The sequence below is a fragment of the Eucalyptus grandis genome, chromosome 8, assembly GCF_016545825.1.
Source record: "Eucalyptus grandis isolate ANBG69807.140 chromosome 8, ASM1654582v1, whole genome shotgun sequence".
Taxonomy (NCBI): domain Eukaryota; kingdom Viridiplantae; phylum Streptophyta; class Magnoliopsida; order Myrtales; family Myrtaceae; genus Eucalyptus; species Eucalyptus grandis.
The window spans coordinates 32,979,447-33,007,101 of record NC_052619.1 but is presented as its reverse complement, the minus strand read 5'-3'; the positions used below and the strand labels follow the sequence as shown (position 1 = coordinate 33,007,101).

Below are 27,655 nucleotides of genomic sequence, written 5' to 3'. Positions count from 1 at the left end.
CTTCACCCGATAGACTAGTTTTCACATGAGTGGCCGACTCAAGGAAGGGAACTATATGCGTGCCAACGAAATGCCCGTCTCAATTTATTGAAAATAGAAGTGGAAAAATCGGGATGTCACAACTCTTCCCCTCTTATAAAAATTTCGTCCTCGAAATTTAAACCTTTACCAATTCTTAAACAAAAATGTGGGGGTACAATCGTCTCATATAATCTTCTCTTTCTCAGGTTACTCCTTCTGCACCAATACTGCAAGATCACTGCTATCTTGCCCAAACCACTTCGGGTTCAAAATGCTAAACACTTGCTCACTTAAAATTCCCAAGGTCTTCAGCACAAAATCGGCGAAGCTAACTGGCGATTATGAGCCGTCTCTAAACTATCTCTGGTAATTGCGACTGAATCACTGATTTCTGAACCAACTTTGGACCTGCAATTTTCTGATCTCTGATCTCAGATCTCATCTCAACCGACTGAAATCCTGTACACTCTACTGTGCACTGATTAAAAAGAAACTATCTGACTTATCTGCTGAAACTGGGAACCTCTAGTCAAGATCCGATATAATTCTGACATTAATCTCGACAACTGCAATCACTGACTACTACACTGACCTTGGCCTGTGATCTTTCTTTCCTTGACTTCATCTCAGCAGTTTAAATTCTGCATTCTTTGATATACACTGCTTAAGAAAGAACCATCTGAAAGCTCTGCCAACTTGGAACATCTGATCTAGATTTGAAATACAATTTATCCTCGGCACTCCATGCAGATGATCTATATGATATACACACACTTCGGTGTACCCACTTTGTGACAAGACAGAATCTCCAATTTCTGAAATCGAACTTAGATTAGCGGTTAATTTCACTCCGACACGCTTTTAGTGTGACATAGGCTATTAGGTAGTTTTCGGAGCTTTTTAGGACAAATGACCCGTGGCCGATTTTCTCGAGCCACGATGAACCCACTCGACACATTGGCGACTCTCGAAGGTCGTGAAGATCTCGATGATTCAAATACGGACACGGGGTACCAAAACGACGGTAAAATCAAATTAGTATCGGTCAACGAGAGTTTTCCAATTTAGTGGAGTCACCCACGATCGGTCATTCACCTCAGTCGAACCGACCTATCTCTGATCTTAATTTGTTAACTGTGCCGTATTGATCTCTAAAGATGAGCACGGTTGAGAAGTCGATTCCTGGTCGAATTGTCAAGTCTATTTTCCTTAAGTCCTTAATAACTCACCCAACTAGTCTAGTTATCTCGCAAGTGGCCAACTCAGAGAAAAACACTGTAATCGCGTCGATGAAATGCCCAATTCAACCAATCGAAATCAGAGTCTGAAAATCAACCTCTCTCTCATCTGCATTCTCTTATAGAGTCTTTTGAATTTCTAAATATGTCCACTAAAGCGATTTGATTCTGATCTGAACTTTCGTCTCGATTCTGAGGGTAGTCTTCAGATTCAAAAGTGGCTTACCTTAAATTTGAAAATCGAATTTCGAACTTTCTCAATTAAGATCAAATCCTTGAGTACCAACTATGCAACTAAGGACTCTCGACTCAGTACATCTGCGACTTTGCTCACCTTTCCAGAGTGATACAAAATATCATGGTCATAATCCTTAATGAGTTCCATCCAGTGACGTCATCTCATATTCAACTCTTAAGGCCTCAACTGACAGGACGCATATGCAACAACTCTATCATGCTGCATCAACAAGCAACCAAATCCTTTAAACGACACATCATTGCAGACCTCATAACTTTCAGGACCAGATGGAATGGTCAGCACAGGTGCGGTAGTTAGCCTCTTCTTAGGCCCTTGAAAACTACGCTCGCACTCATCTGTCCACACAAACTTTTCTTACTTCCTTAGTAGTCGAATCAACTACAACGCTGACGCCGAAATCCCTTCCTCAAAACTTCTGTAATATCCTGCTAATCCCCAGAAACTTCTAATCTCTGTCACTGTCGTCAATCTCGGCCAACTATTCACCGCTTCAATCTTGGATGGGGTCTACGGAGATTTCTTCGCCTGAAATCACGTGACCTAAGAACGCAATACGAGTCATCCAAAACTCACACTTGCTAAGCTTATTGCAAAATCCAAAAGTACTCAAGGTCTAAAGTACCATCCCCGAATGTCTCTCGTGCTCCTCAGTACTCTTTGAACACACCATGATAACTTCAATGAACATGATCACAACTGATTCAAGTACCCTTACACATTCTGCTCATAAGACCCAAACAAATAGCTATGGTGTCCATCAAACCATACGGTATTACAACGAACTCATAACTGCCATATCGAGTACAAGATGCTAACTTCGGTGTGTCCTTCTTCCTGATCCTCAATTGATAATACCCTGACCTCCAGTCGATCTGGAGGAATATCGATACACAACAACAACGAACCACATTTCTCCTTCATGTACCGAACTGGTGCTCCCTAAGGTTATGCACTGGAAAGTATGAATCCCCTATTCAACACTTCCTGCATCTGCACCTTCAGTTCTTTTAACTCGGGTAACACCACCCGGTAAAGAGCCTTAGGGACTGGCTTTGTTCCGGTTGCTGATTCAATCGCGAACTCTATTTCTCTTTCTGACAGACTTAGCAATTCTTCCTGACACACCTCAGAAAACTTCTGTACCATGGCTAAGTTTCTCAAATCTGGCTTCTCAACTGACACATCTATTACAGTTGCCATGCATATTTGGTAACCAACAACCATAACCAGGTCACCTTCAGTGACGAACAACAAGGGTTGAAGTTCCTCTTCAACTTTCAGTGATTCAAAACTTTCGCACGTTATCTTATTACCACAACGAAAACCCTACAACCTTCACTAAAAATTCTGCTGCATTACTCTGCATAGAACATCTCATAAACATTCTTCTTCTGATTGATGCATGGTCGACCCCTTCATGCTCCTCTAGCCATCCTAGCGGCGTCCAATCTGCAGTAACAGTGCTTACACTCAACTGAACTTTTACAAACAGTTCTCAACATGACGGCTGTGCTGGCCATATTCAAATCATGCTCCCCTTTTTACTTTAACACTAGGCTGACTCATGCCTCCTTTCCACTGACTCGGCACACAATGGGAGTCATTTATCTCCTATCAAGGAATATCATGCACCCTTCTTTGCACGGGGTCTGTTCCAAGTACCCTATTGAACATCCTGAAGCATGCTTCCTCTGTTCTTTTCTATCGACGGCGGTGTCAGGAACAGCTGTGATTCCATCTGTCTATACGGACAATCTTTGATCAAATGGCTGTACTGGCGTCCCTTGTAGCAAGTCCTTTCCCTTTTACAGCACGGGACAGATCCATGTCCTTTCTTACAGACACGACACCCATCGATCGAGTTAAGCACTGACTTTCCAATTCTACTCTTTTGGTTGGGCGAAACAAGGTACCTTTCTTCTGACATCGACCTTTCTCCCCAATTGATTTCCATCTCTGTCTAAACTGAACCTTGACTTAGATACAGCGGCTTGATCCTCGATCACAACTCCAGATTAGGCCTCAACAGGCGCAACAACAACAGCGGTCAAAACACTGACAGCAATAGAAACAACGGCAACAGCGGCGGCTCGATCCTGAACTTACTGACCCAACGAGCTTCCAAGGAACACTAGCGCCTTAACAATCCTATTAAACCTAGGATCATTCGGTGCTATAACATTCTCAGCACCGACTTGCGGCGGTACTCTCACACTCGCGCTGGTCTAAGCCTGCGCTCTACCTCGGGTACCGACTCTTGTCAGCATCCTACCCCGAGGTATAGGTCCTACCGACCTTCACCAAGGAGTCCTCCACTCCTGGTCACTCATCCTACAGGCTCTTTATATACGCCTGCTTTTCGATTCCAACATCAGGTTGAAATTTGAGCGACCCCACAAACAAGCTACCAAACAACTATCAACCACATGCATCAGCATATTAAAAGCCTTTCCTACTAACTATCCCATGACTCATCGCACCTTATCACTCCATACTCAAACCATGCTCTGATACCACTTAGACGGGGATGTCACGCCCCGAACCCCGAGCGCGCGCACATCCCACTACGGTCGATCAAAAATGCGACATCCCAGGAAATGTCGCCGACCCATTAATTTCTCTACGCATGCGGAAGCGAAACAAATCCCCGACAACATTTAACTTGGGATAGAAAAGCAGGAAACAAAATCACAACATAACACTTTCGTAAATCAACGAAATTACAAACAGAGGTCTACGGCCAAAAGTCTACAAAAAGCGGCTCTTAAAAAGAGATTATCTTACGACCTACAAGACGCACACGATCTCAATCCTTATGACTTCACTTCTCCAACTCTTCAAGGCCAACCAAAGCTATCGGTCGCTCCGTCCATCGGGGACCCGAAATGGTTATTCAATAACCACTGAGACCACGTCTCAGCAAGTTCAACTCCCTAAACCCCTATTAGAAAGAAAATATGCCCAAAGGTGGCCTAGCCACATCACACAGAAGACTTACCTCGCCTCAGTTCCTTCCTGCAGGTTAGCGCAATTCAAATCACTCAATCACAGATAGTAAGAGGAACTTAAACAATTGGAACGTATTCACTTTCATATATTCAACAACCGCGGGGGTCCTGATTATAAGACTAAATCGTTATGACACGTCCCATTCCATGCCACACAATTCCGTCCCATAATCCGGCACATCAACAACACTCAACATGCATTCCAATTATTATTCACTGCCACACAAGGGCATAGCCTACTCGCAGTTCGGCTATCTACTGACACTAATGCCAGGCATCGCCTCCCCCCATGGAGCGCGGCTTCGTCAGTACGTCGACGGCATTCCCGAAGGAGCATCGTCTCCCCCCTTGGAGCACGGCTTCGTCACTACGTCGACGGCATTCCCGAAGGAGCATCGATCCAGTCGGCCCAGCCTCTACTGCGATCGGCATCCACCACGTGGGCAACCCATATAGGGGCAAGTCCGGCTCAGCAGCCCAGGACGATTCCTCTTAGTTATCACACAGTCAAAGCATACTCGGCCCCATCGGGCGCGACCTTTATCAGGTGGCATATAACGGCCCCATCGGGCGCGACCTTTATCAGGTGGCATATAACGGCCCTATCGGGCGCGACCTTTATCAGGTGGCATATAACGGCCCCACTGGGCGCGACCTCTAATAGGTGGCATATCACGGCCCCACTGGGCGCGACCTCTAATAGGTGGCATATCACGGCCAATCGCCCATCAATTTCCACACTTAGAAATTTATAAAGAATCCATATTAATCACAATCAACACTCAATTCGCCACAACCAATCATCAATATCAAATTCGAATGTACCGTAGCGACCGGCACGAAATTCTCGAGAATTTAGGGTCCCGACCAAAATTTTCGGAATTTAATAAATAATTAAATTTATTCCGAAAATAATTAAATAATAATATTTTAATAATTTCGAATATTAAAATATTATTTAATTATTCAATAATTTCGAGATATTTAAATAAATCAAAAAGTAAATTCCTTTTTGTCACATCAAGGTTTATATTAATATAAACACCCACTTAACTTTAAATTAAACACAAATTAAGCTAATTAAACACATTAATATAATCCACACTTAAATAAATCAAACTAACCACCTAATCACACTTAACATAAACTAAGCACACCTAAAGCATAATTAACCCTCTAAGCGAGGTTTAGTGAGTTAAACTCACCGGATTAGCGAGCCGAGCGAACCAAAACGACGAGGACGACGCGAGGATCGACTTTCCTCAAAGCGGGCCGAGCATCCGGGCTCGGGAAGGCGGCCAAAGCAGGCCAAACGTCCGCTGCATACCCATTTTCCAACTCTCGATTGCTGCTGGTTGGGGCGAAGGAGGGCAGATCCGGAGCCGGTTCGGCGGAGGAATGGCGGATCCGGCGCCGGTTGAGGCGCACAAGGGCCGAGGACTTCCGGCGAGCCGAGGCGGGGCGCACGGCGGCTCACGGCGGCGGGGACGAGCTCGGCAGCTCCGGAACCCACGAACCGAGACCGAGACGCGAGCCGGGCGTCGGCCAAGCGCGGGCGCGCGGGCGGCCCGGCGGAGCGCGAGACGGTGAGCGGCGACGGGCGGAGGCGTGCGGCCGCTCCGATGGTGCTGCTTCGGCGTCCATCCCAGCATCTGGGATTTCGAGCAGCAAACGAAGATGGAGAGAGAGGGCGACGGTGGCGCGGCTAAGCGAACGAGCGGGTGGAGGGCGGAGCGGCTCGCGTGCGGACGGGCGGCGACGGCGAACGGCGAAGGTGTGCGACGGCCATGGCTGCTCGGTTCCTTCCTCCATTTTCTGGTCTTCGCACAGTAGAGGTGGAGAGGCAAAACCGACGGGAGAGGGAGGAAGGAGAGAGGGAGGAGAGAGAAGAAGGATGGGACCATTCCCTTTTCTTTTCCTTTTTCTTTAATCCAACAAATTGGCCCATCACATGACCTCATGGGTGACATCACACTCCACTCACCCAATCCCCCACAACCTTTTTTCCAATGGGTTCACTTGCAATTTCCGCCGGGGTCCAATTCTTTGAACAACAACTTCTTCAATTCCACTTGATTCTCTTCCAATTGAATCAAATTGAAGTCCATAAAATTAATCCAATGTCGCCACGTTTCAATTCACATAATCACTTGACCATAAAACCAACTTAAGTCCCAAAAGTACGACCAAAAGCGGGCCTACTAATTTCTAGAGCCAAATTAGCCATACCTTGATTAATTTGCCCAAAAACTCGGCTTGCATGAAAAATCTTCTGAAGATGAATTAATGATCCTAAAACGATTTGTGACACACCCAGACTTCCAATTTCTGAATTCGATCTCAATTCCACGGTTAATTTCACTTTGGCACGATACTAGCGCGGCCCAACCTACCGGGTAGCATTTAGAAATTTTCATGCATTTGACCACGTGGTTAATCATCTCAAGCCACAATGTACATCTTTGAAACATTTGCGACTTTCGGTTGTCGAGGAAATCTCAAGGTTTCAAATACGAACACAGTGGTACCCAATCGACATAAAAGTCGGTCAAAGTGCCGATCAATAAGAATTGTGCGATCCGGTGGAATCACCCACACCGATCACATGCCTCTGTCAAGTCGACCTATCTCCGATCTTTAATCGATTTTAATTGTGCCGTAATGATCCTTGCAGACAAGCTCGGTCGAAAGGTCGCTACGATCAAATTCTCGAGTCTAATGCATTAGAAACTCTTAACTTGACTTCACCCGATAGACTAGTTTTCACATGAGTGGCCGACTCAAGGAAGGGAACTATATGCGTGCCAACGAAATGCCCGTCTCAATTTATTGAAAATAGAAGTGGAAAAATCGGGATGTCACACTTATATTTCTCAATTTTAAAATTTGTAGTAGAAGAGAGAAAAGTATAATATCATGTACACCATCAAAAGAAGAGTACAAGCCCTCTATATTACAGAGTTGAGTTGAACCACTATTAACCTAATCCTAATTCGTAATATGAAATTTCAAGCGTTTTGTAAAGAAAAACTGCTAAAAGAACATAATTGACTTTTACAAAACTAAAATTACGCTAGCAATAGCAGAGTTCATAAATTATGACCACATATTATTGATTAATATATATGAATCATTTGTTTCGCTCGATATTTTTATGGATGTCTCAGTCTATCTTAACCATAAACTTGTGTCAACATTCACATGCATCGATGGTTGAAAATGGTCAAAGCAACGCACGATGCAGAAGAATAAACTATTATTCTGAGGCTTAATCCCTAGATGGTTAAGATATATTTAAATGGCGGGTATATCGGTTAATTAACTCCAAAAAAGGAGTTATCCAGATAAGCAAAAAGCTTATAAAAAGTTCGAATTTGTCTGCATCGTCCCGTTATTTTCGCCTCGTTACATCCACGGCAACATATGTCCTTATTTTAATAATTGAAAGAATATTTAAATATGGATCTATGTATTCAATAATAATGCGAATCTACGATTGGATCTAGCGGGGCACGAACTTTGACTTTAGCCATTCACTATGCTAGTTTTCTCTTTTCTCACCTTCTTTTGGAGTTTTTGCACCTACAAATTTGTAACATTATATATATCGAACAAAGCCAAAATTATATTGATTTAAGATATCAAACAGGTTAATATTTTTTAATAATGCTAGAGTGATATTTAAATGATCACATGAATTCCCATGTAGCAAGATCTTCCAATGCTCGCAATAAATCCTGCTATTTTTGTGCTTTTTTTTTCCCTTATGCTAGAATTTTTTTTTCCTGAAACTTATGCTAGAATTTTTTTTTCCTGAAACTTATGCTAGAAATGTTATATTTGTGCTTGTGACAAATGTAGAAATATCTAAAAGGTTGTCGAGAACGATGGCTGCTAATGCTGATCGAATACAAATTACACGCTGTGGCCCTGGGGGATTGAACAAGAGAGATGAATAAGGAATTTTGAGGAAAGTCTGAGCATGGAAAAAGGCTACAATATAGTGGAAATAGATATCCACATTTTTCATCTTTTTTTTATAGAAAAGAATAATATCTTGATGACATGCTCGAGCTTACGACAATCACGTTTAATTTGCCTGTACTTTTATCATCATAGTATAAATTAAAAAAAGGATAATCTCACCAAAAATCATAAACTTTTGTATGTAGGACATCAATGCCCTAAAAAATTTTCGTCTCATCAATACCTCAAGCTTGTAGTAGCAACATAACAATGCTGGCATTGCCCAAGCATGCTGCCATGTCAAATAATATTTAACATGGATCGGTGACGAAATGTATTTTTAGTCATTGGTACAAGTTTAGAGATTGATGAGACGAGAAAAAGTTTCAAATATGGGTATTTCTCAAGGAGAAAATTTAGGATTTATGAGATTTTTCCGGGCAAAAAAAGGCTTGCAAAAAGTCCTTGATTTGCAATGTATCTATTGTCACTACAACAAAATGCTCATATGCCTAGGGGTGATCGAGTCCAGAGTGGGTAGGGTCTAGACCTAAATCGTGTACCCGACCCCGTTATAACCAGTTTCCCTTTTTTGGACCATGTACCCGATTCTATTTGTATTGGACCCTATAACCCGACCCATCCTCTTTTTCCGATCCGGTTCCAAAGTCAACCCCGTTTCCATTAGAATTTGTTTTGCAATTTCCTAATATCATATACGACTTTGAATTTTATATTAATATATGAGAAAATAATGCAATCCTCCTCATTTGTATTAAAACATTAAACACTTGTAATAAATAAATATAAGAACTTTTTGACGAAACGAAAAAATTAAGGATCCACATGGCTAATTATCATAAATAAAATTATAAGACAAAGCAAAAATCATAACATTGCATAAACATTAGCAACAAACATAGGTCTAATATTAGTCTTATTCCCACAATTATTACATGAAGCTATTCATTTATGCAAACATAACTCCTCCTACAAAAGAGAAGTTAGGCAAGTCAATCTACATGGTACACAAGAATTTAGTGGCGACGCATGTCATCCATCCGTCGGACGATACAAGAGGGAGCCATTGAGGGAGGGAAGCGAGTGAGGAAGAGGAACGACGAAGGAGGAGTATCGTACGTGTCTAAGAGAGCCAAGGGGAAAAACGCCGTGTGATTATGAGAGTAAGAATAGAAATTGGGGGGAAAATAGGATTGTTGACCTTTATTTACAAAACCGGTTCCAAAACCGGTCCTGAAATTGGTTTCCGGGTGGGTAATCACTCAAAACCAGGTCCTGGACTGGTTTAAACCGGTTTCAAATTTTGAGAACTGGTTCCGAACAGTTTAAATCGGTTTCGAATTTTTAGAACCGATTCCCGATCCCGTTTTCCGGGTGGACTGTCGGTTCCCTGTAAACCTGGTCCGATTGCACACCCCTACATATGCCCACACTTCATAATGCTAATGTTTATTTATTCTACATAAAACAAATGGGATTTAGAGATAATGTTTGGTGTACTATACTTGAGATCTTTCTGGAGAGAGTAGACGTGTGGTCTTGTATAACCTAAACTAAATTTATTTGCATATGTTTCAATTATCCGAAGGAATAGATTCTTTTCTTCGGCGTGATGTCGTGATTATTGACAATCCTAGCAAGAATCTTGCGGAGGTTATGTTAGTATTCAACGCATATGGGGTTCTTGAGACTAGTAATTAAATGAGATTTTCAATCAACTCATCTATTAGGATCAGCCAAATTACTTTAATTAAGGAGATCAAATGAATTGCGGTAACTCTAAATTGTATTGAATTAGTCTATAACTCATTCGTTTTGCGAAAAATAAATTATTTGAAAAATAATTTTCAAAAATGACACTCGTATCGTTTGAAGTAATTAGTAAATAAAAAATATTTTCATCATTAATAATAATTTATATTTAAATATTTTCATTATGTATTATTTATTTTGTAAGTAATATCAGCAATTCATTTATTTTTCATGAAATAAATATATTTTATATTTTTAAAGAGCATGAAAAAAAGAGGAAGCTTCTCTTTGGAAAGGACGCGATAGAGTGGAGAAAGATATAATTGAAGACAAACGACACTGGCGGTCCACTTGCATTTATTTCATGATCATCCATCGATCTTCCCATCGCTCTCCTACCTTTTGGGCCCAAAAGATAATTTACTTTTTGAACTTTGGCCATCTTTAAATATAAAAAAAAGGGGGAAATTCCAGGGACCTTGAGGAAAGGTATAAATAAATCGAAAATATAGTAAGCTCAAGTCAAATCGAAAGAAGAATGACGAGGAAACGTTACGTACAAGTGAAAAATATCAGATATACAAATACTAACCCTAGTTTTCAACACCCACCCATATAATAAAAAGGCCATGCTTTCCTAATTGTGAACAAAGTTTCATTTTCACTACCTCCACCGTTGGATAAGATGTTCTCACGTATAGATGATGTCGCGAGTTCTAGGAAAGTATAGCTATGTCGCACCAATAGGATCGGGGGAAGGTAGCATCTAGTGCCAAGAGATAATAGACAAACATAAACGATGAAAATTTCATTCTGGTAGCATCGATAGCCTCACTTATAACATATGCTCTTTTCACGGTTGGTGATGCAGCACCCATGGCTCGTTGTGATTATATTGTAATAGGTTTGATATTTATCAATAATGCTTATGGAGATTAGTTAATGACAGTAGATATTTACATGACGTTTGTCTCATAAAGAAAACAATGATAAAATGAACATAATTTCATATCTGGAGACAAAAGCTCACTCTATCAATTATATCAAAAAATATAATCAAGAAATTGATGGAGCATACAAACTCTTAGTGATATCAATTTCTTCAAATAGGGAAAAAAGAAGAAGAAGACGACATATTCACGATATGGTACCACAAAAAAGCCTTAAAAAAACAGCTTATACCATAATTTCTTAGTTTTTTTTTTTTTTTGTCTATGTCAACCAAATTTTTTCGCTTTATTTTCCCCCACGAATTTCCAATTTCAACACGATCCCGGCCGGCCCTTGTCGACGCTCGAAACCAAGACCCGCCACACACGGATCTCTCCGTCCAGGCTTCCGCTGAACACGGTGACGAGGCCGTCACCGCCGGAGACGGCGGCCAGTGACTTCACGGGCTTCCGGTGGCCCTCCAGCACGGCCAAGCAGCAGTACCTGCCCTCCGCCCCCCGCCGCCAGATCCTCACCGTCCGGTCCGCCGACCCGCTCAGCAGCAGGTCGGCGACGCTGGTCAGGCAGAGGATGGCCTTGGCGTGGCCCCTTAGGGCCCCCGTCACCGCCATGTGGTTGGCGCTGTCCTCCCGCTCCCACACCAGTATCGAGCGGTCGCACGCGCCGGAGAACAGCACCGACCCGTCGCCGGTCAACGCGAGCGCGTTGACCGCTGACTTGTTCTTCTCCAGCGTCGCCACCAACGAGTGCCGCTCCTCGCCCGCCTGCCTCGCCCAGACCCGGATCCTCCCGTCCGCCGACCCGGTGTAGACCGTCCCGCCGGCGGCCACCACCACCGCGTTGACGGGCGTCGTGGTGGGCCCGGACGGACTCCAGGCACCGGAGGTCGGAGCCGCTGTTGCCGCCGCCGCGCCATGACTTGAGGGTCTTGTCCCAGGAGACGGAGTAGACGACGCCGTCGCTCGCCGCGAGGGCGGAGACGGCGTCGGCGTGCTCGATCCAGAGCTGCTTCCGGTGGCGGCGCACCGTGACGTAGTTCTTCGGGAGCATGAAGCGGCGGAGGCGGTCGCCTACGGTGGGGAGGGTCGCGACCAGCCCGTGCCGCCCCTCCACCGCCCCCACCTGCCAGACGCGGATCTTCGAGTCCTGGTGCGCGGTGAAGACCCGGCCGCCGCAGAAGGCGACCGACTTGACGGAGCCCGAGGACGAGGCGCGGACGTTGAAAGCGTCAAAGTGGGAGATCTCGCCGCCGGCGGAGGCGTTGGAGACGTCGTAGACGTGGATCTCGTGGCCGCAGGCAGCATAGAGGAGCTTGCCGTGGAGGACGAGGGAAGCGACGGGGAGGAGGCAAGGAGGAGAGAGGGCGTGGAGGAGGTTGTGAGAGACGGAGACGTGGAGCGAGTCGGTGGTTAGGGTTTGGAGGAAGGGACGGAGGGTAGCGTTTGGAGGGAGAGGTTGGATTCGATGCTGCTGCTGCTGCTGCTGGTCGCGCGAGAGCTCGAGCTCGACGAGGAGGACGAGGACGACGACGTCGTGGCGCCGCCGAGAGAGTCGGAGGAGGGCTGGTGCCGCCGTCAGACGACCGGTCGAGGGACAACGGGACGGTGGCGGCGGCGGTGGCGGCGCGGGGAGGAGGAGGAGCAGGTGGCGAGCCATGACCGGAGATTCATGGCGGTCGTATTTTGTTGTGAGGGAGGGGGCGAGAGGGAGAGAGGAGTCTAATGGTTGCATATATAGAGAAGAGCATGTGAGGGTGACTGAGGAAACGATATTAGCTATATAGACATGATCAACCATAAAGAAACAAATTTTTGCAACTTGCATTATTTCTTTATTTATTATTTAGGGTGAACAGTTCTCTTTCGTGGAAAATGCGATTGGAGACCAAAGAGATCCTGAACGCGCTTGACGTCCAATAGGATTTGCGAGATTTTTTTAGTACCCAACTAATTTTTATGAATGCTTAGTCATCTTCGTAAAAATAACTGTTTGTGTTATTTGAATTATTAATCAATAAAAAATGTTTTTATTATTGAATGTCTAATCATTTACACAAAAAATGAAATTATTTTTCATTCACTTATTTTTATAAGTAGTATACGTCAAAAAAATTTAAGAAAATATTTTCAAAACATACAAATATTTAATGCAAGCATTTAAATTCACGCACTGAACGAGGAGAACGAGTAGTGGTAAGTCGAGCGACCCGGGAATGGAGGCACCGTTACTATAGTCTCAGTCAAGTGGAGGGCACGTGTTGCTCATTATTGTCGGCCGTTGGATTTTAATTCGCACTTTATAAACATTATTCCTAATTGAAAACCAGAAGAGCAAAACCACCATCGGAGCAGCTTCTTTCTCTTCGAACCCGTCACCCTGTTACCACCACCATCGCCGGACGCGTCGCTACTTGCCACAACTTGCCCCGCCACACGCCGCCGACGGAACCCCACCTTTCTCCGAGTGCCACAACGAAGGTACCGTACGTGGTAACGATACCCTTGCGCCCAAGCAACCAAAGTCTCGAAGTTCACTTGGCTTAACGATTTCTAGGGTTGAACAGTTTCGACTTCCGTATATATTCTACCTGAAACGAGGAACTTACTTATTGAAATGGATTTATTATTTTTTTGAAAATTAGAACCCACTCTCTATACTCTGAATTTTGAAAGCTACCCTATTATATGTTTCAGAGTTAATTTCGGGATCTATACAAGTTCCATCTATATTGTTAATTGAACAATTACACCCATTGCTATAATTTATTAATCATAACTTATGTTTAGACACATGAAAAATATAAAACATTAACAAACAGAAGTCTCGATTATGAAATTTCTTCATCAAATGCTATGGAATTGAAGACATAAATAATATATATATATATAGATATATATAAATTTATTTTAGGTTCTACCAACTTAGAACTTGAAATCCATCCACGAAATGAATTTCTTAATTTTTGAAACCTGAAACTTACCCTATGTATTTTAGAATCTAAATCCGAAAATATTCTCATTGATCCGTTTCTTAGATTTTATATTTTATCCCGAAATCATACTCATTCCAAGCGATTCATTGTGAAGCCCAATACCGACATGAATGGTCGGCCTTTGATTTAATTGGGAAGGTAGAGTTAGATTCTAGCACGTCAAAATTAGACCAGAAATATTCCCGAGATTGTGGTACCAAGAAAAGATAAGAAAAGAAGACCAGCAATAATTACCATATTCCAGCAAGTGGGGAGAGAGGACGTGGAAAGTGGCGCTGGAAGATGACAGAAGGATGGAAAAAGAGGAAGGGGGACACGATTTGCCGGGACGATGCGTCCGAGGTTGTCAAAAGGACGACCCGGGGCATCTGAAATTGGTTGGCTCAGTGCGTTCCGGACGAGGAGTCGTGGATGTTGAATTTAGTGATCATCTTATGTCATGGCATATGCTCTCCCTTGATGGTTTCATATATGTATGAACATGGCAGTCAAAAAAATAAGGCAAGATGCGGATTTAGAAGATTAGATCAAGGAGGGTTCTTCAGCACTTTTCGGATCAATGATCAAACCATCTAGTCCATTAATCTCGTCTGATTTTCATATATCAACTCGAACTTGACCTAAACATATCAATTTTTACATGAGAAAATCCACGAAGTCACACGGACATGTGGATAATAAATTGGTAAGTCGATGATTTATTTTTCCTTGATCTCGCGGTAAGGTATAACCTCTTTGAGCAAAAGAAAAATAAGCTGGTTAAAATGGAAGCTAATTGGTAAAAAGAAAAGGAGTCTTAATCGAAATGGGAAGTAAAAATAGCGCGACTTAAAGATTAATTGTCAATCGTCTAATGTTAGGTGGTAAATTATTATCTTGCGGAACAAACAAGTCAAATATCTATCAGAGTGGCTACAAGAATCGAGAGCTTCCGTTCATCTTTTGAAGTCCTGGCAATTTGACAATTTCGACCATGATGAGATTTAGAAAATGATGAGAAAATGCGACGGTCCCGGCGGGGAGTTAGAGGCCGAGGGGGCTTTTGGGCACGGCGACGGTCGCCCCGTGGAATCCAACATTGGGCACATCAAAGATGTTAGGGGTCGAGTGGCCACTTGGCAAAGGCGAGGGGGAGGGGAGAGTACACACGCGCAAGATGCAAGGGTACAAATGAGAATATAAATAGTTTTGTGTGGGAAACATCCGAAGAAAAAAATTCATTAAATCCTAGAAATAGCATTTCAAAAGCTCAAACCCTGATAAGACTTGCCTCGACCTTTGAGTATTTACTAAAGGCTCTTGAAACTGTATTACTACAAATAGAATTTTGACCCGAAGCTGCTTGGAAACATTGCCGCACCAATGGCGGCTGACGAGGATGCAGAGCTTCTATATTATTAATTAAATAATTATAATGAATTATCAAATTTAATGACTACCATTTGTGTCACAATTTAACTTATATTTAGACGCACGAAATATATGAAATATTAACAAAATAAAAATCTCAATTATAAAATAAAAACTCAAGCTAGATTATACATTCATCATCGAGCATCATAAAATATTACAAGATTGCACGAATAAATAGATCAATAAAAACATATAAACTTATTCCAAGTTCCACCAATTTAGAATTTAGAATCTATCCATTGAAATGAGTTTATCAATTTTTGAAATCTAAAACTTACCTTACATATCTTAAAACCTAGACTTGGATAAGTTCTCACCAATCCAATTATCAAGTTTTGGGTTCTATTCCGGAACAATGTTTACTCCTAGTGATTTCTTGTAAATCTCAATCCCAACGTGTATGGTGTGCCTTTGATTTAATTGGGAAGGTAGAGTTAGAGTCTAGCACGTCAAAATTAGACCAAATTTATCCTAAGATTGTCGTACCAAGATAAAAATAAGAAAAAGAGATTATCAATAATTACCATATTCCTGCAAGTGGGAAGAGAGAGGACATGAAAAGTGACGCGTTGTAAGATGACAGGAGGATAAAAAAGAGAAGCGAGACATGATTTGTTGGGACGGACGATGCATCCAAGGTTGTCAAAAGGACGAACTAGGGGATCTGGAGTTGGCTAGCTCAGTGCGTTCCCTGACGAGACGTTGAATTAGGCAAGCAGCTGTTGAATTTTAGTGATCATCTTAAATCATGTCATGTACTCTCCTTAATAATTTTATGTGTATGAACATGGTAGTCAAAAAAATAAGGCAAGATCTGGTTTAGAGGATTAGGTGAAGGAGGGTTTTTAGCACTTTTCCGGTCAATGATCAGATCACCCAATCGATTAATTTTGTATGATTTTCATGTATCATCTCAAACTTGATCTAAATATACCGGTTTACACAAGAACGCTCACAAAGTTGCTTTGACACATGGATAATAAATTGGTGAGTCAACTCTTTTTTCTTTAATGTTGGAGCAAGTTATGATAACTTCTTCGAACTCGACTCTTGAACTTTTGAACTTGTTAAAAAATATAATGGATTAAGCTGAAGAGAGAAAAAAAGGGGGGTATTTTTCAGTTAACTGATTAAAAAAAAAGGGTAATGTCTTAATCAAAATGAGGGTGAAAATAGGGCCGCTCAAAGATTAATTGTCAATCGTCTAATGTTAGGTGATAAATGATTATCTCAGGGAGCAAACAAGTCAAATATCTATGAAAGGGGCTACTAGGATGAAGAACTTATGTTCATCTTTTTGAAATCCGGGCATTTTGACAATTTCGACCATGATGAGATTTAGAAAATGATAAGAAAATGAGGCAGTCCCGGGAGAAGTCAGAGGCTAAGGGGCTCGTGGGCATGGCGGCAGTCGCCTCCATGGAGTCCAGCATTGGGCACGTCTAAAATGGTAGGGTCAGTGGCCGCTCGAAGAAGGCAAGGGGAAAGGCGAACGTGCGCCCAGAAATAGCAATTCTAAGATCGAAAGCCGGGTACGACTTGTCTCGACTTTTTGAGTAATTTCAAAACTCAATTTGGTACTAAAAGGCTTTTAAGATTGCACTACCAAAAATAGAATTTTGACTCGAGGGCCTCTCGAGACCTGAAGCTGCTTGGAAATGCCCCACCAACGGCGGCCGACGAGGATTTAGTGCTTCTATTTTTTTATTTTTTTTGGAGTCCTGATAATGTTGGCAACTTCACTCATTACAAAATTGGAAAAAAGATGATACGGAAACGCGGTAATGTCAATGAAGATAAGGAGAAGAGAGAGAGAGAGGTGCGCTTTTTCTCCGAAGGGCCCCACTCCAGTTGGTGCCAGTCCACTTGGGCTTTTTAATTTGCAAAGCTGGGGGCGGACCGGAAGATGCTGAAAACCGGGTTTTAGGCTTTGTTTTTACATTAGCAACAACCAAGGAGAAAAACAGGGATAAATGTCACAAAAAGAAAGACAACAAAATAAACATGAAAATTCACGAAAAATCCTAAATTAGTATATTTATGATAAATCTATCCAAATTTATTTTTAATCACTAAAGACTCTAAACTTATATATATTTGTGACAAATTTACTTTCTATTAATTTCTTTTAAATCCGACTAATATCACGAAAAATCACAAACTTATATGCATGTGACAAGCGGAGAGTAAAACTCAAAGGTGGTATACCGTCAATTTGTCACTTATTATCTAATTCAATAATTTGATGATAAAATTTAATAGTAAAATTTAATGGAAACTAACAGAGTGTAAATTTATTGTAAGTGTATCAATTTAGAGTTTTTAGTGGTCAAAAAATTAATATAGGATAGATTTATCATAACGTATCAATTTGAGATTTTTTGTGATATTAATCAAAAAAAAAATAATTATGTTCCATACGTGTGAGCCCACTCAATCAATCTAAATTGGTTGGATATCAAATGAGGTGCGCCTATAATTCATGATTTTCACATTATTTAACGGAGAGATCAATTGAATTCGCGGTCGACTTCGGGTGGTCCAAAAAGCGTGTGATAAGATGGCTGGCGCTGGAAAGGAAAATGGCGTGGTGATGTTTCTCCATCCTGGCAAACGTCGGTACATCATTGTCTTATCCACCTATAGTCCATTTAAGTAACAAATTGTCTTTTCTTTCCTTTCCTTTCCTTTCTGTCCCCTGAAGTAATAAAGAAGACGAATCCCATCCCCATCGCCGGCGATTTCGGGTTATCTTGAAAATGGGTCCGCATCATCTTTAGCCAACAAGTTGGAAGCAATTTTTTCCCACCTTTGACGGGATAGATGCCGTTAAAAATCCTAAATTATGCATCTACGGTAGAATTATCTTATACTTCTTTCTGTGACATCAAAAGATAACCCTCTGTCAAATTCTTATCAATGAGAACAATTATAAATTTGTCTACTAGCATGCTCGAAAAGTAAACAATATTGGCATGATGTCCGAGTGCTTTAATTGAAATAAAAACAACTTTATTTTGACAAAAAAAAAATCATCTGACAGAATATTGTCACATAGGTGCAAGAAGAAAAAGTTTATGAAAAATATGCCACGGTGGCATAATTTGGGATTTTTATATTATAAAAAAATTATGGTAAATATATCATGATGATGATAGTTGAGAGTTTTTGTGACTTTTTCCCTTTTAGATATCATCTTGATTAGTCGAAGAGATCTTACAAAAACGTGAATTATACTAAAATTTCGAATTTAAGCGACATGGGATATCACAATTCGACAAATCTTGCTGCAAAACCAATTCATGAGATTAATTTACAAAGTGAAACGACAAGACTCTTAATGATAATGATCTAAAATATGATACATCCGCGAGAGAAATAAGGATTTTTGAAGATCAGGTCATTACTTTTTCCTCCCTTTGCCGCTCGTTTAGTATAAATTGTATTAAAATAATTATTACTTATGTAATGTGGAGTTGTTGTAGCTATTACATAGTATGATTCGTATCGAATTGCTATTGCTTTTTTTCGGTTTACATTGTAATAAGAAAATAACAAAGATATTAATAACTTATTAATTATAATATCAAGATAATAATATTAACTGTTCATTACCATATGAAAACTGTCCAATTCAATAGGAATAATATGAATCAAGGAAACTAATTAGCAATTGGGAGAGTTATAATATTATTACAAATGTTATATTTCATCACAAAATTTCGATTAATCACATATAGAGTTCAATTGAACACTTAATAATATACCACGGATATTATTATGATTCATGCAATTCATACTTACAGTTGGATCGCACTTTTTTCACTCCTCATTTGACTTAGACACTCTTTCTTTTTCTTTTTTCTTTTCGTGTATTTTGACCATACTATTCACTATGGGCCCATCACTTTTGCTACTACTCTACAAAAATGATTCAAATTTTGTATGCCCTCCAAGCGTCTTGTTCAGAATTTAAGGATGTGCTCCACAATGTCGACTCCCTCATCAGTTGGTTGTCTAGCATGGCGGGGATGAGGACCCACATAGTTGATGTAAACGTTTTGGCTTCAGAACTCACCAAACATGTCCAACTCATTATCTCAAGACAAGCTGACAATGTGGAGGATGGACATCCGTCTTGAGAACTTAATAGCTCGAAGTGATCGATCTGCGGACAGTGACAATAAGGAGGTGATCTTTTCGTGGGGCTTGTTGGGGTCGCCAACGTATTTTACATTGTCTTTGTGAATGCAAATATTTATTAGTGTGAATGCAAGCCAACCTTGTCTTGATGCCATGTGACTTGAGGAGTAGGGAGGCGTGGAATATAAGGACGGACCGTAAGAGAGACGAGAGACAATTTGTCAGAGCTGAGAACTTTCTCGAGATAGGCGTGGAAAGAAAGAAGAAAATGGAAAGTGGTACCCATAAGGAGAAAAAAAAAAAGAAACAAAATAAAAAGAGTTACTTTTGTAGAGTTGTAATAAAAGTGGTGGGTTTGAGCAAAAATAAATAAATAAATAAAAGTGGTGGGCTCCATAAGAAATAGTAAGGTCATAAAACGAAAAATGGAGTATTTAAACTAAATAATGAGTGGAAAAATGCAACCCTTATAGTTGTCAAGATATTATAACAATAATATCACTAATTAATTTGTTCATAACAAATGTACTGATGACATTAATATATATATATCCATTATAATATAGAATATTTTGTTGATGTTATCTCGAATTTGTCATTTGCCTTCAGTTTGAAGGATAATGAGGGTTGAATTGCCAAAAGCTTGTAATCTTCAAACTTCGTGTCAATGGCAACTTGAAAAGCAAGAATACAAGCTTCATATTCCATAATATTATTGGTAAATGAAAATACCAATTTAGCGGCTACAGTATATTGGTCAACTCAAGCAATAAGAAATGGCCCAGTGCCTGAACCAAATAGGTTGATAGCACCATTGAAGGACGTTGTTCATTTCTTATTTGACACAAGCGGGATAAGCTCATATGCAAAATCGACCTACTCAGGGCTTTCTGATTCTCTCGGACTTTTGGCTATATCTTCTCAGCTATGGTTTTCTAATTTCCCTTGTCTTGTAAACTTTGAACTTGAGCGGTTTCTCCGTCTCATGTTCTACGATGACTTTGGCCAAGATGGTCGTAGATTTCAAACAAGGGCCGGCCAATACCCTAGCTGAGGACTTACTGGAGAACTTTATTAAGATTCGCCTTTCTTGGTCTTTTAGGGTTCCTTCTTAAGGAACCGGTCCAGCCAATGCGCAGCCATTGATGAATGACATATGGTCCCCTTTCTTTACCAATTTTTTGGTTTTGACTACTTTGTGCCATACACAGGAATAGCATGTAGAGACAAAGTGATTGCCAATCATAAAACAATTGAGCAGCCAATGAATGGTAATTGCAGAATTAATGTATGATAAAAAAATTTTGTTGCATATATTCATTTGATGGAAGAAAGGAAGAATGTAATGCAAGGATTATGATATGTATTATACCATGTTAGGATGTACATGTGAATTGTGTTAAAGAAATCTCACATCAAAACATTAGTATGATATAGAGCACTTAATATATCCTAATTGATCTATAACTTATCCGTTTAAACTTTTGAGTGAAAATGAGTTCAACTAGATATATTAACAGGCTCTTCCTTGGCGATCTCCCTTTCACAGTGCCTTTGTATGTAGGCCTCGACTTTATCGTTGTAGTATTCCTTGTTTGGTGGCATATAATATTTCATAGACCAACTCCGTGAATGGCAATGAAATTGATGCTAACTGACCAATTTCTGGGCAGATCTCTCAGATGAATCCAAGCACCAAATGCTGAAACATTGTGATATCTACGCCGAATCAGTCCAAGGCAATCCTTTTATGCGCGGTTGTGGATTGTGATTATCTTGCCTGTTTTCGTAGAACATTTTTCATGGAGTCAATGACTTCCGCGGCCATTACTTGCTGTTTCATGGCAACAAGCATTTGTTACAAATGGAAGATCCTTCATATCAGTTTCGCAAGGGCAAGTCCATCGTGATGCAGAGCGACAGGTTTGAGGAGAAGTTCCGGGCGGTAAACTTGGAAGGAAATCACAAAGCTCCCGGCTGTTTTCATAGCGTCCTTCTAATTTTGTTCATCCGGACATGCATGAATATAACTTTACAAGAGATCATGCACTAGATCCTCAGTAAATAGCTTCAGGCCAATGTTAATATGTGGGAAACAATCAGCTTGTTCGGTGCTGTTAAGAGGAGCTATAGACTAAACTTACAGAATCTAAACATAGTAAGCACCATACTGATTGTCTAGATTGTGAAATCAAAGAAGAAACATGAAAGTCTGTCCGGGTTTTCTTGGAGAAAATCTTTTAAAAAGGACGAGATCTTTTTGTTCGTAGAACTTAGCTCGATATAAGGCCTTCAGATCCTATTTGCCCTTCAAAAGTCAGGTATAAACTATAGGATATACAATTTTACAGCATCTTATTGCACAATGCTTTTGTTCACCGCACTATGTGGAGTAATTGCCCTGTGCTTTTATCAGAGAGTAATAAGCCCCTCGACGCCCTGTGGCAATTAAATCCCCATGCGAGCCTCGTTCCACGACCCTCCCATCCTTGATCACGGCTATCGAATCCGAGCCCTGTATTGTGGACAGCCGGTGAGCCACAACCACACATGTTCGGCCGACCATCAACTTCTCCAATGATTCCTGGACTAGATTCTCCAAGACGCTGTCGAGGGCGCTTGTTGCCTCATCCAACAGGAGGATCGCTGGGTTTTTCAGTATCGCTCGAGCAAGCGCGATCCTCTGCTTCTGCCCTCCAGATAGCTGCACTCCTCTAGCCCCGCAGTATGTGTTGTACCCGTCCTTCATTGAACTGAAATGAGAAAATCAGATTCTCAGAAATCAGAAACCTCCACCTAGTCATGCTTTTTTGAGTCATACTAGATAGGGCAGTGTTTATACGTACTTTATGAATTCATGAGCATTGGCAAGAGCAGCCGCCTTCTTGACATCAACCTCAGTGGCTTCCTCGTTGCCATAGACAATGTTCTCGTGAATACTTCCTGCGAAAAGAGTGGGTTCCTGACTTACTAGAGCCATGTGAGACCTCAGCTCTCTCAGCTTATAGCTCTTGATGTCCTCTCCATCTATTAGTACATGTCCGCTCAGAGGGTCGTAAAATCTTTCGATCAATCCTATGATGGTGGATTTGCCCGACCCGCTCTGCCCAACTAGCGCCATTCTCTTTCCGGCTTCGATTTCGAGGCTTAGACCCTTGAAAATTATCAGCTCCGGCCTAGCTGGATAAGAGAAGCGTATGTTCTTCAATTCTATATGGCCTCTCATCGGCCTTCTCATTGTGATTCCTTCAGGGTTTTGCGGCTCGATCTCGCTTTCCCGATCTAGGATTGCAAACACCAATCTGACGGCATCACAGCCTTTGGCCAGATCGGAAGTCATGCTTCCTGCATCCGCAATTTTATGGCCGATGCTCATTAATATGAAGAAAACTTGGAAAAGGTGCTTCGACGTGACCAACCCTTGGATCATTAGCTTCCCGCCGTACCAATACGTCAAAGCTATGGCGGCAGTCGTCAGGAATTGGCAACTGAACAAGCCAATGCCCGAAAACCACGATTGCCTGATGCTTTCTCTTCTTGGACCTTTGAGCGTGTCTTGGAAGAGATGGAGGATTCGACGCTGAGCGGAAAAGGCAGTGATAGTCCTGTGGTTCACGGTGGCTTCACTGGCCAGCTGGCATCCTTCGGTCTGCACTTTCCGAGCTCGTTCGGACAATCCTTCATCAACACCCTCCTCGAGTAGAAGGAAACTATGATAAGAGGCTGCATAGCGATCATCACAATCGCGACTCGCCAGGAGATCACCAATCCGAGCACAAAGGCCACCATGGCGCTGACAATGACTAGCACTAATAAGGACACGCGGTCAGCAATGAGGGAACGTACAAAGTGCGCATCAGTTGCTAGCCGTGCGCATATGGCTGCGCTCGTGTTCTCATCTCGATCAAACCAACCGATCTCAAAAGTGAGGACTTTCTCTAGCATCTGCTCCCGCACCCTCTTAGTCAACCGCTCGCCCACGATAGCAAAGTTGTGATGCTGAACAACGTTGGCTATTAGGCTGAGAACCGCAAGGCCTAGGAAGATGAAGCAAAAGATCCTGGTTTTGGACTTGATGGCGGCATTATCTCCCAAGAAGTAAACGGAGACGATGGTTCCCAAACAATAAGCATGAACCGCCTGAATTGCTCCGAAGCCAGCAGCCCTAAGCATCCTAGTATTGCTTGTCTCCACTCCGGCGCATTCATCTTGAGCAACTGCCAGTGAGAAGACCGAGGATGAGGATGTTTTGCTGAGTCGCTACCATTGTAATCATCCCATGAATCCATTTGGAAGGAGGGCGGCACACTGATGGAAAACACCGAGCTATAGATGGAGGTGGGGCTTTTTGGCCAGCTCAGCCTTGCCTGGTTCGGTGTTCGGGGACTTTGGTATGTCGTTGTTGTACCATGATATGCATTCTCTGTCTGAAAGAATGGACTAGGAGGCACTTCGTTTTCGGTTGCCACTTCTTGTAGCTGCACCATCTTCCCGTAGATGCCCCCTCCACCTTTATTCATATTGATCAGATCATCATGAGAACCCGACTCTACGACCTTTCCCGATTGAATGACTGCTATCAGATCAGCCCTACGGATTGTTGAGAGGCGATGAGCAACTATGATCGTCGTCCTTCCGACCAAGGCATTGTCCAGGGCTTCCTGTACTATTCTTTCTGATTGCGCATCCAATGCACTTGTGGCCTCATCAAGTAGAAGGATTTTCGGGTCTCTGATGAGAGCTCTTGCGATTGCAATCCGTTGCTTTTGTCCACCGGACAACTGCACTCGAATTGTCCAACCTGAAAGCCCAAAGAAAACTCTGGTGATTCCTTAACATTCCCGAATATCTATCTTCATCAAGACATAGAATTTGAGAGGAAATGAGAAGGCAAGAGTTCTGTGGTACCTGAGTATCATATCCATCCGGCAATTTCGAAATGAAATCATGAGCATTTGCAGCCTTAGCCACCTTTGTGATAGCTTCCATTGATGCCCCTTCTTTGCCGAAAACGATATTTTCCTTGATTGATGTAGCAAAGAGAACAGGCTCTTGATTAACCAGACCCATCTGGGACCTCAACCACATGAGCTGCAGATTCTTTATGTTGTATCCGTCAAGCAGAATGTCTCCACAGATCGGATCATAGAACCGCTCCAACAAAGAGATCACAGTGGACTTGCCTGAACCGCTGCCCCCAACCAAACCTACCGTCATGCCAGCTCGTATTCTTAGATGAAACCCGTCTAGGACTAGACTATCCGGCCTCGATGGGTAGCTGAAGTCGACTCCTCTAAATTCTATTTCTCCTCTAAAATTGGCTATAGCTTTTCCCTTCTTCTCTTTGGAGTCGATATGAGGAACCTGATCAATCATTTTGAAGATTCGACCTGCAGCATCTATGGCGTCGGCAATAGAAGAGAGATTGGGGAGCATGTTCATGAATGACCTGGGTTTTGCAAGCAACCGGTTGTGACTCGTGAGATTAAAAAACCGAACTGTTTTCGAAGCATGGATAGGTTCATTCGTTTGCAAAACTTTTCTTCGGAGCGTAACAGTCTCTGGCGCAATTACACAGACATCCATATTTCTTTTGACGCACTAAACATCATTTGAATGGCATAACCGCTTGCTTGCACATCAGTTCAACCACATCCTGGTAGTTACTTGTTCTACTGTTCTAGTTCTACTACATAAACTGAATTGAGTGGCAACGTGAAAAGAATGTCGAACTCATCATATAGGCTGAGAAGATTAACAATCAGATGAGAAGAAACTTACACTCCTCCTGTGATGATGCAGATTCCAGCGACGAAAACGGGGCCACCTTCTTCTCCTCTCTCAGTGACAAGAATGCTACCAACCCAAGCCTGGAATGCCCAAGCAGCGAAAATCATTCCCATGCTCCCTAACATCAAGCCCTTCACAAAGCCTTGCTTTATACCAAGCTCCAGAGTACTCTGCAGTGCGCGGCTGAACCGAACTAGTGTCTGATGCTCCGCGGCATAGGAATACACAGTCCGGATGGACGAGATCGCTTGTTCAGCGATGCCGCCTGCGATGGCATAGGACTCTTTGATTTCCATCCCCAGGTTCATTAGTAGCTTCCCAAATCCGATACCGGGTATCACGAACATGATAGAAAATGGAAGAGCGGCAAGGGCTAGTCGCCATGAAAGTTTCAAGGCGACCAAAAACGTGAAAACGAAAGCCGAGAGGTTGACCAGGCAGTTTGGGATCTGCAAAAGAGTTCGGAAGTGAGTGAGATCAATGCTATAAGGAGAAGAGTCAGAGATTATGCATACACAATAGAAGTCGGAATTACTTTCTCGGCTATGACATCTTGGATCAAATGTGCATCGGAAGATATGGTCGACACTACTCGAAATGTCGCAGAAGAAGCATCTTGCCTGTCAAAAAAACCAACTTCCTGTCTTAGGATTGATTTCAGGTACTCGACTCGGATGCGAGAAGTTTGTCTTTCTGCGGTCCTTGTCCAACAAATTCCCTCTGTCAAAAAAAGGGAAACAGGTGCGTCGAAACATCATCTCGATGACATATCACATTTGCGTCACCCATACATTGCCACGATCTCATGATGCATACACTTCCCTATTGTTAAACATTACGTATTTGGCCAAAACCGATTTGTAGATACTTTACCAAAGATTTAAATTTTAGGTAAGTCACGTACCGATAAAAGCAGATGCGCCAACTCCAATTGCGACATAGAATAGTCTCAGCGCGTGCTGTCCATGTAATAAGCAGCCGAATCGTCAGTAAAAGCTTGAATTGTCCATGTAACAAGCAGCTGAAAATGCATATCTGATAACTAATCTCACACAAAATGTCAAAGATGTAACTTCTAGCTGCATTAAGCCGATTGTTCTCGGTAACAAGTCGACATTTTGCAAACTTTGCTTGAACCAGAGAATATATTTTACGCAATTTAATGCTGTCACGAAGCAACTGCATTAGAAGATTGGAGAAGGGTACCGAGCTTGTTTACTCAATGGAACATACCTCATCCACCGTCGCTTTCTCGAAGGCACCGTTAAGACCAGCACCTCCATACTTGTTGATGACGTCGCTTAGAACGAGCATTGTCAGCGGTGTCATCAACCCATCTCCTACGCTACCTGCCATTCCAAGCAAAACCAACAACTTGTCGACACCATCGGCGTACCGGAAGAGACCGCCTTCACGTCCCATTATCTAAATCCCCAGTAAAATCCTCAGGCTCAGGTGTTTCGGTTCACCCCTTCGACATTTAGCACAAGCCAGCTTCCGTTCAGTACTGCATCAGGATTCCATATGTTCACTGAATTTATATTACTAACACGACTCGGTAGAAAAACAGCCACCCTGCATTTGTCTCTCAGTGAACACACGTCTCTCGCGAAACTGGTACGAATCGGACACTGCGTCATCGATTTAAGCCGGCAGCATCTATGTTTCTTTGGTTCTAGCAGGTGGTGGTTTTGCTTATTCCTCCTTGTCATTGCTCATTCCATCAGTTTAAGCTTTTAACGTTGGAAAAGCTCATTTCTTGATTTGACCCATTCCAAAGCGAGGGATATCGGACATGCTAAAGGAATAAGAATCTTTGCGAAAATGCACTTGAGGCCGCAGGACGACAGTTTCATTGACATATGGCAAGGTTATCACTTGATGATTCGGTTTGATCTTTAGTAGTTTTGTTCGTATGAAACTGAAGGTCCATCCGGCAGAAAAAGCAAATGGAGTTCGGCAACTACCTTGGTTGTATCCAAATTGGAGTATTTGGGAGCATAGAATGAATTTGGAGCACAGAGATTCTGATGGGTCCTAAAAAAATCTTACAAAGTTGTCACATATGGCACGGCACGTTCGGATTAATTTTTCAAAAATT

General features: G+C 42.1%; 2 protein-coding genes across 2 annotated transcripts; both read right to left on the bottom strand.

Annotated features, from left to right (window-relative positions):
* Positions 1-11,240: 11,240 nt before the first annotated feature.
* On the bottom strand, positions 11,241-12,790 carry LOC120287174 (protein JINGUBANG; the record flags this gene model as incomplete). Its single annotated transcript, XM_039299880.1, is given in 3 exon segments — positions 11,241-12,061; positions 12,063-12,640; positions 12,643-12,790. Coding segments are annotated over 3 exon segments (1,260 nt in total), but the record flags the coding sequence as incomplete, so codon positions are not given.
* A 9,357-nt stretch (positions 12,791-22,147) lies between these two features.
* On the bottom strand, positions 22,148-26,976 carry LOC104416962 (putative multidrug resistance protein). The gene is given in 9 exon segments (XM_039299282.1): positions 22,148-22,517; positions 22,611-23,442; positions 23,445-23,927; positions 23,930-24,550; positions 24,657-25,213; positions 25,546-26,003; positions 26,090-26,274; positions 26,459-26,513; positions 26,788-26,976. Coding segments are annotated over 9 exon segments (3,750 nt in total).
* Positions 26,977-27,655: the final 679 nt, after the last annotated feature.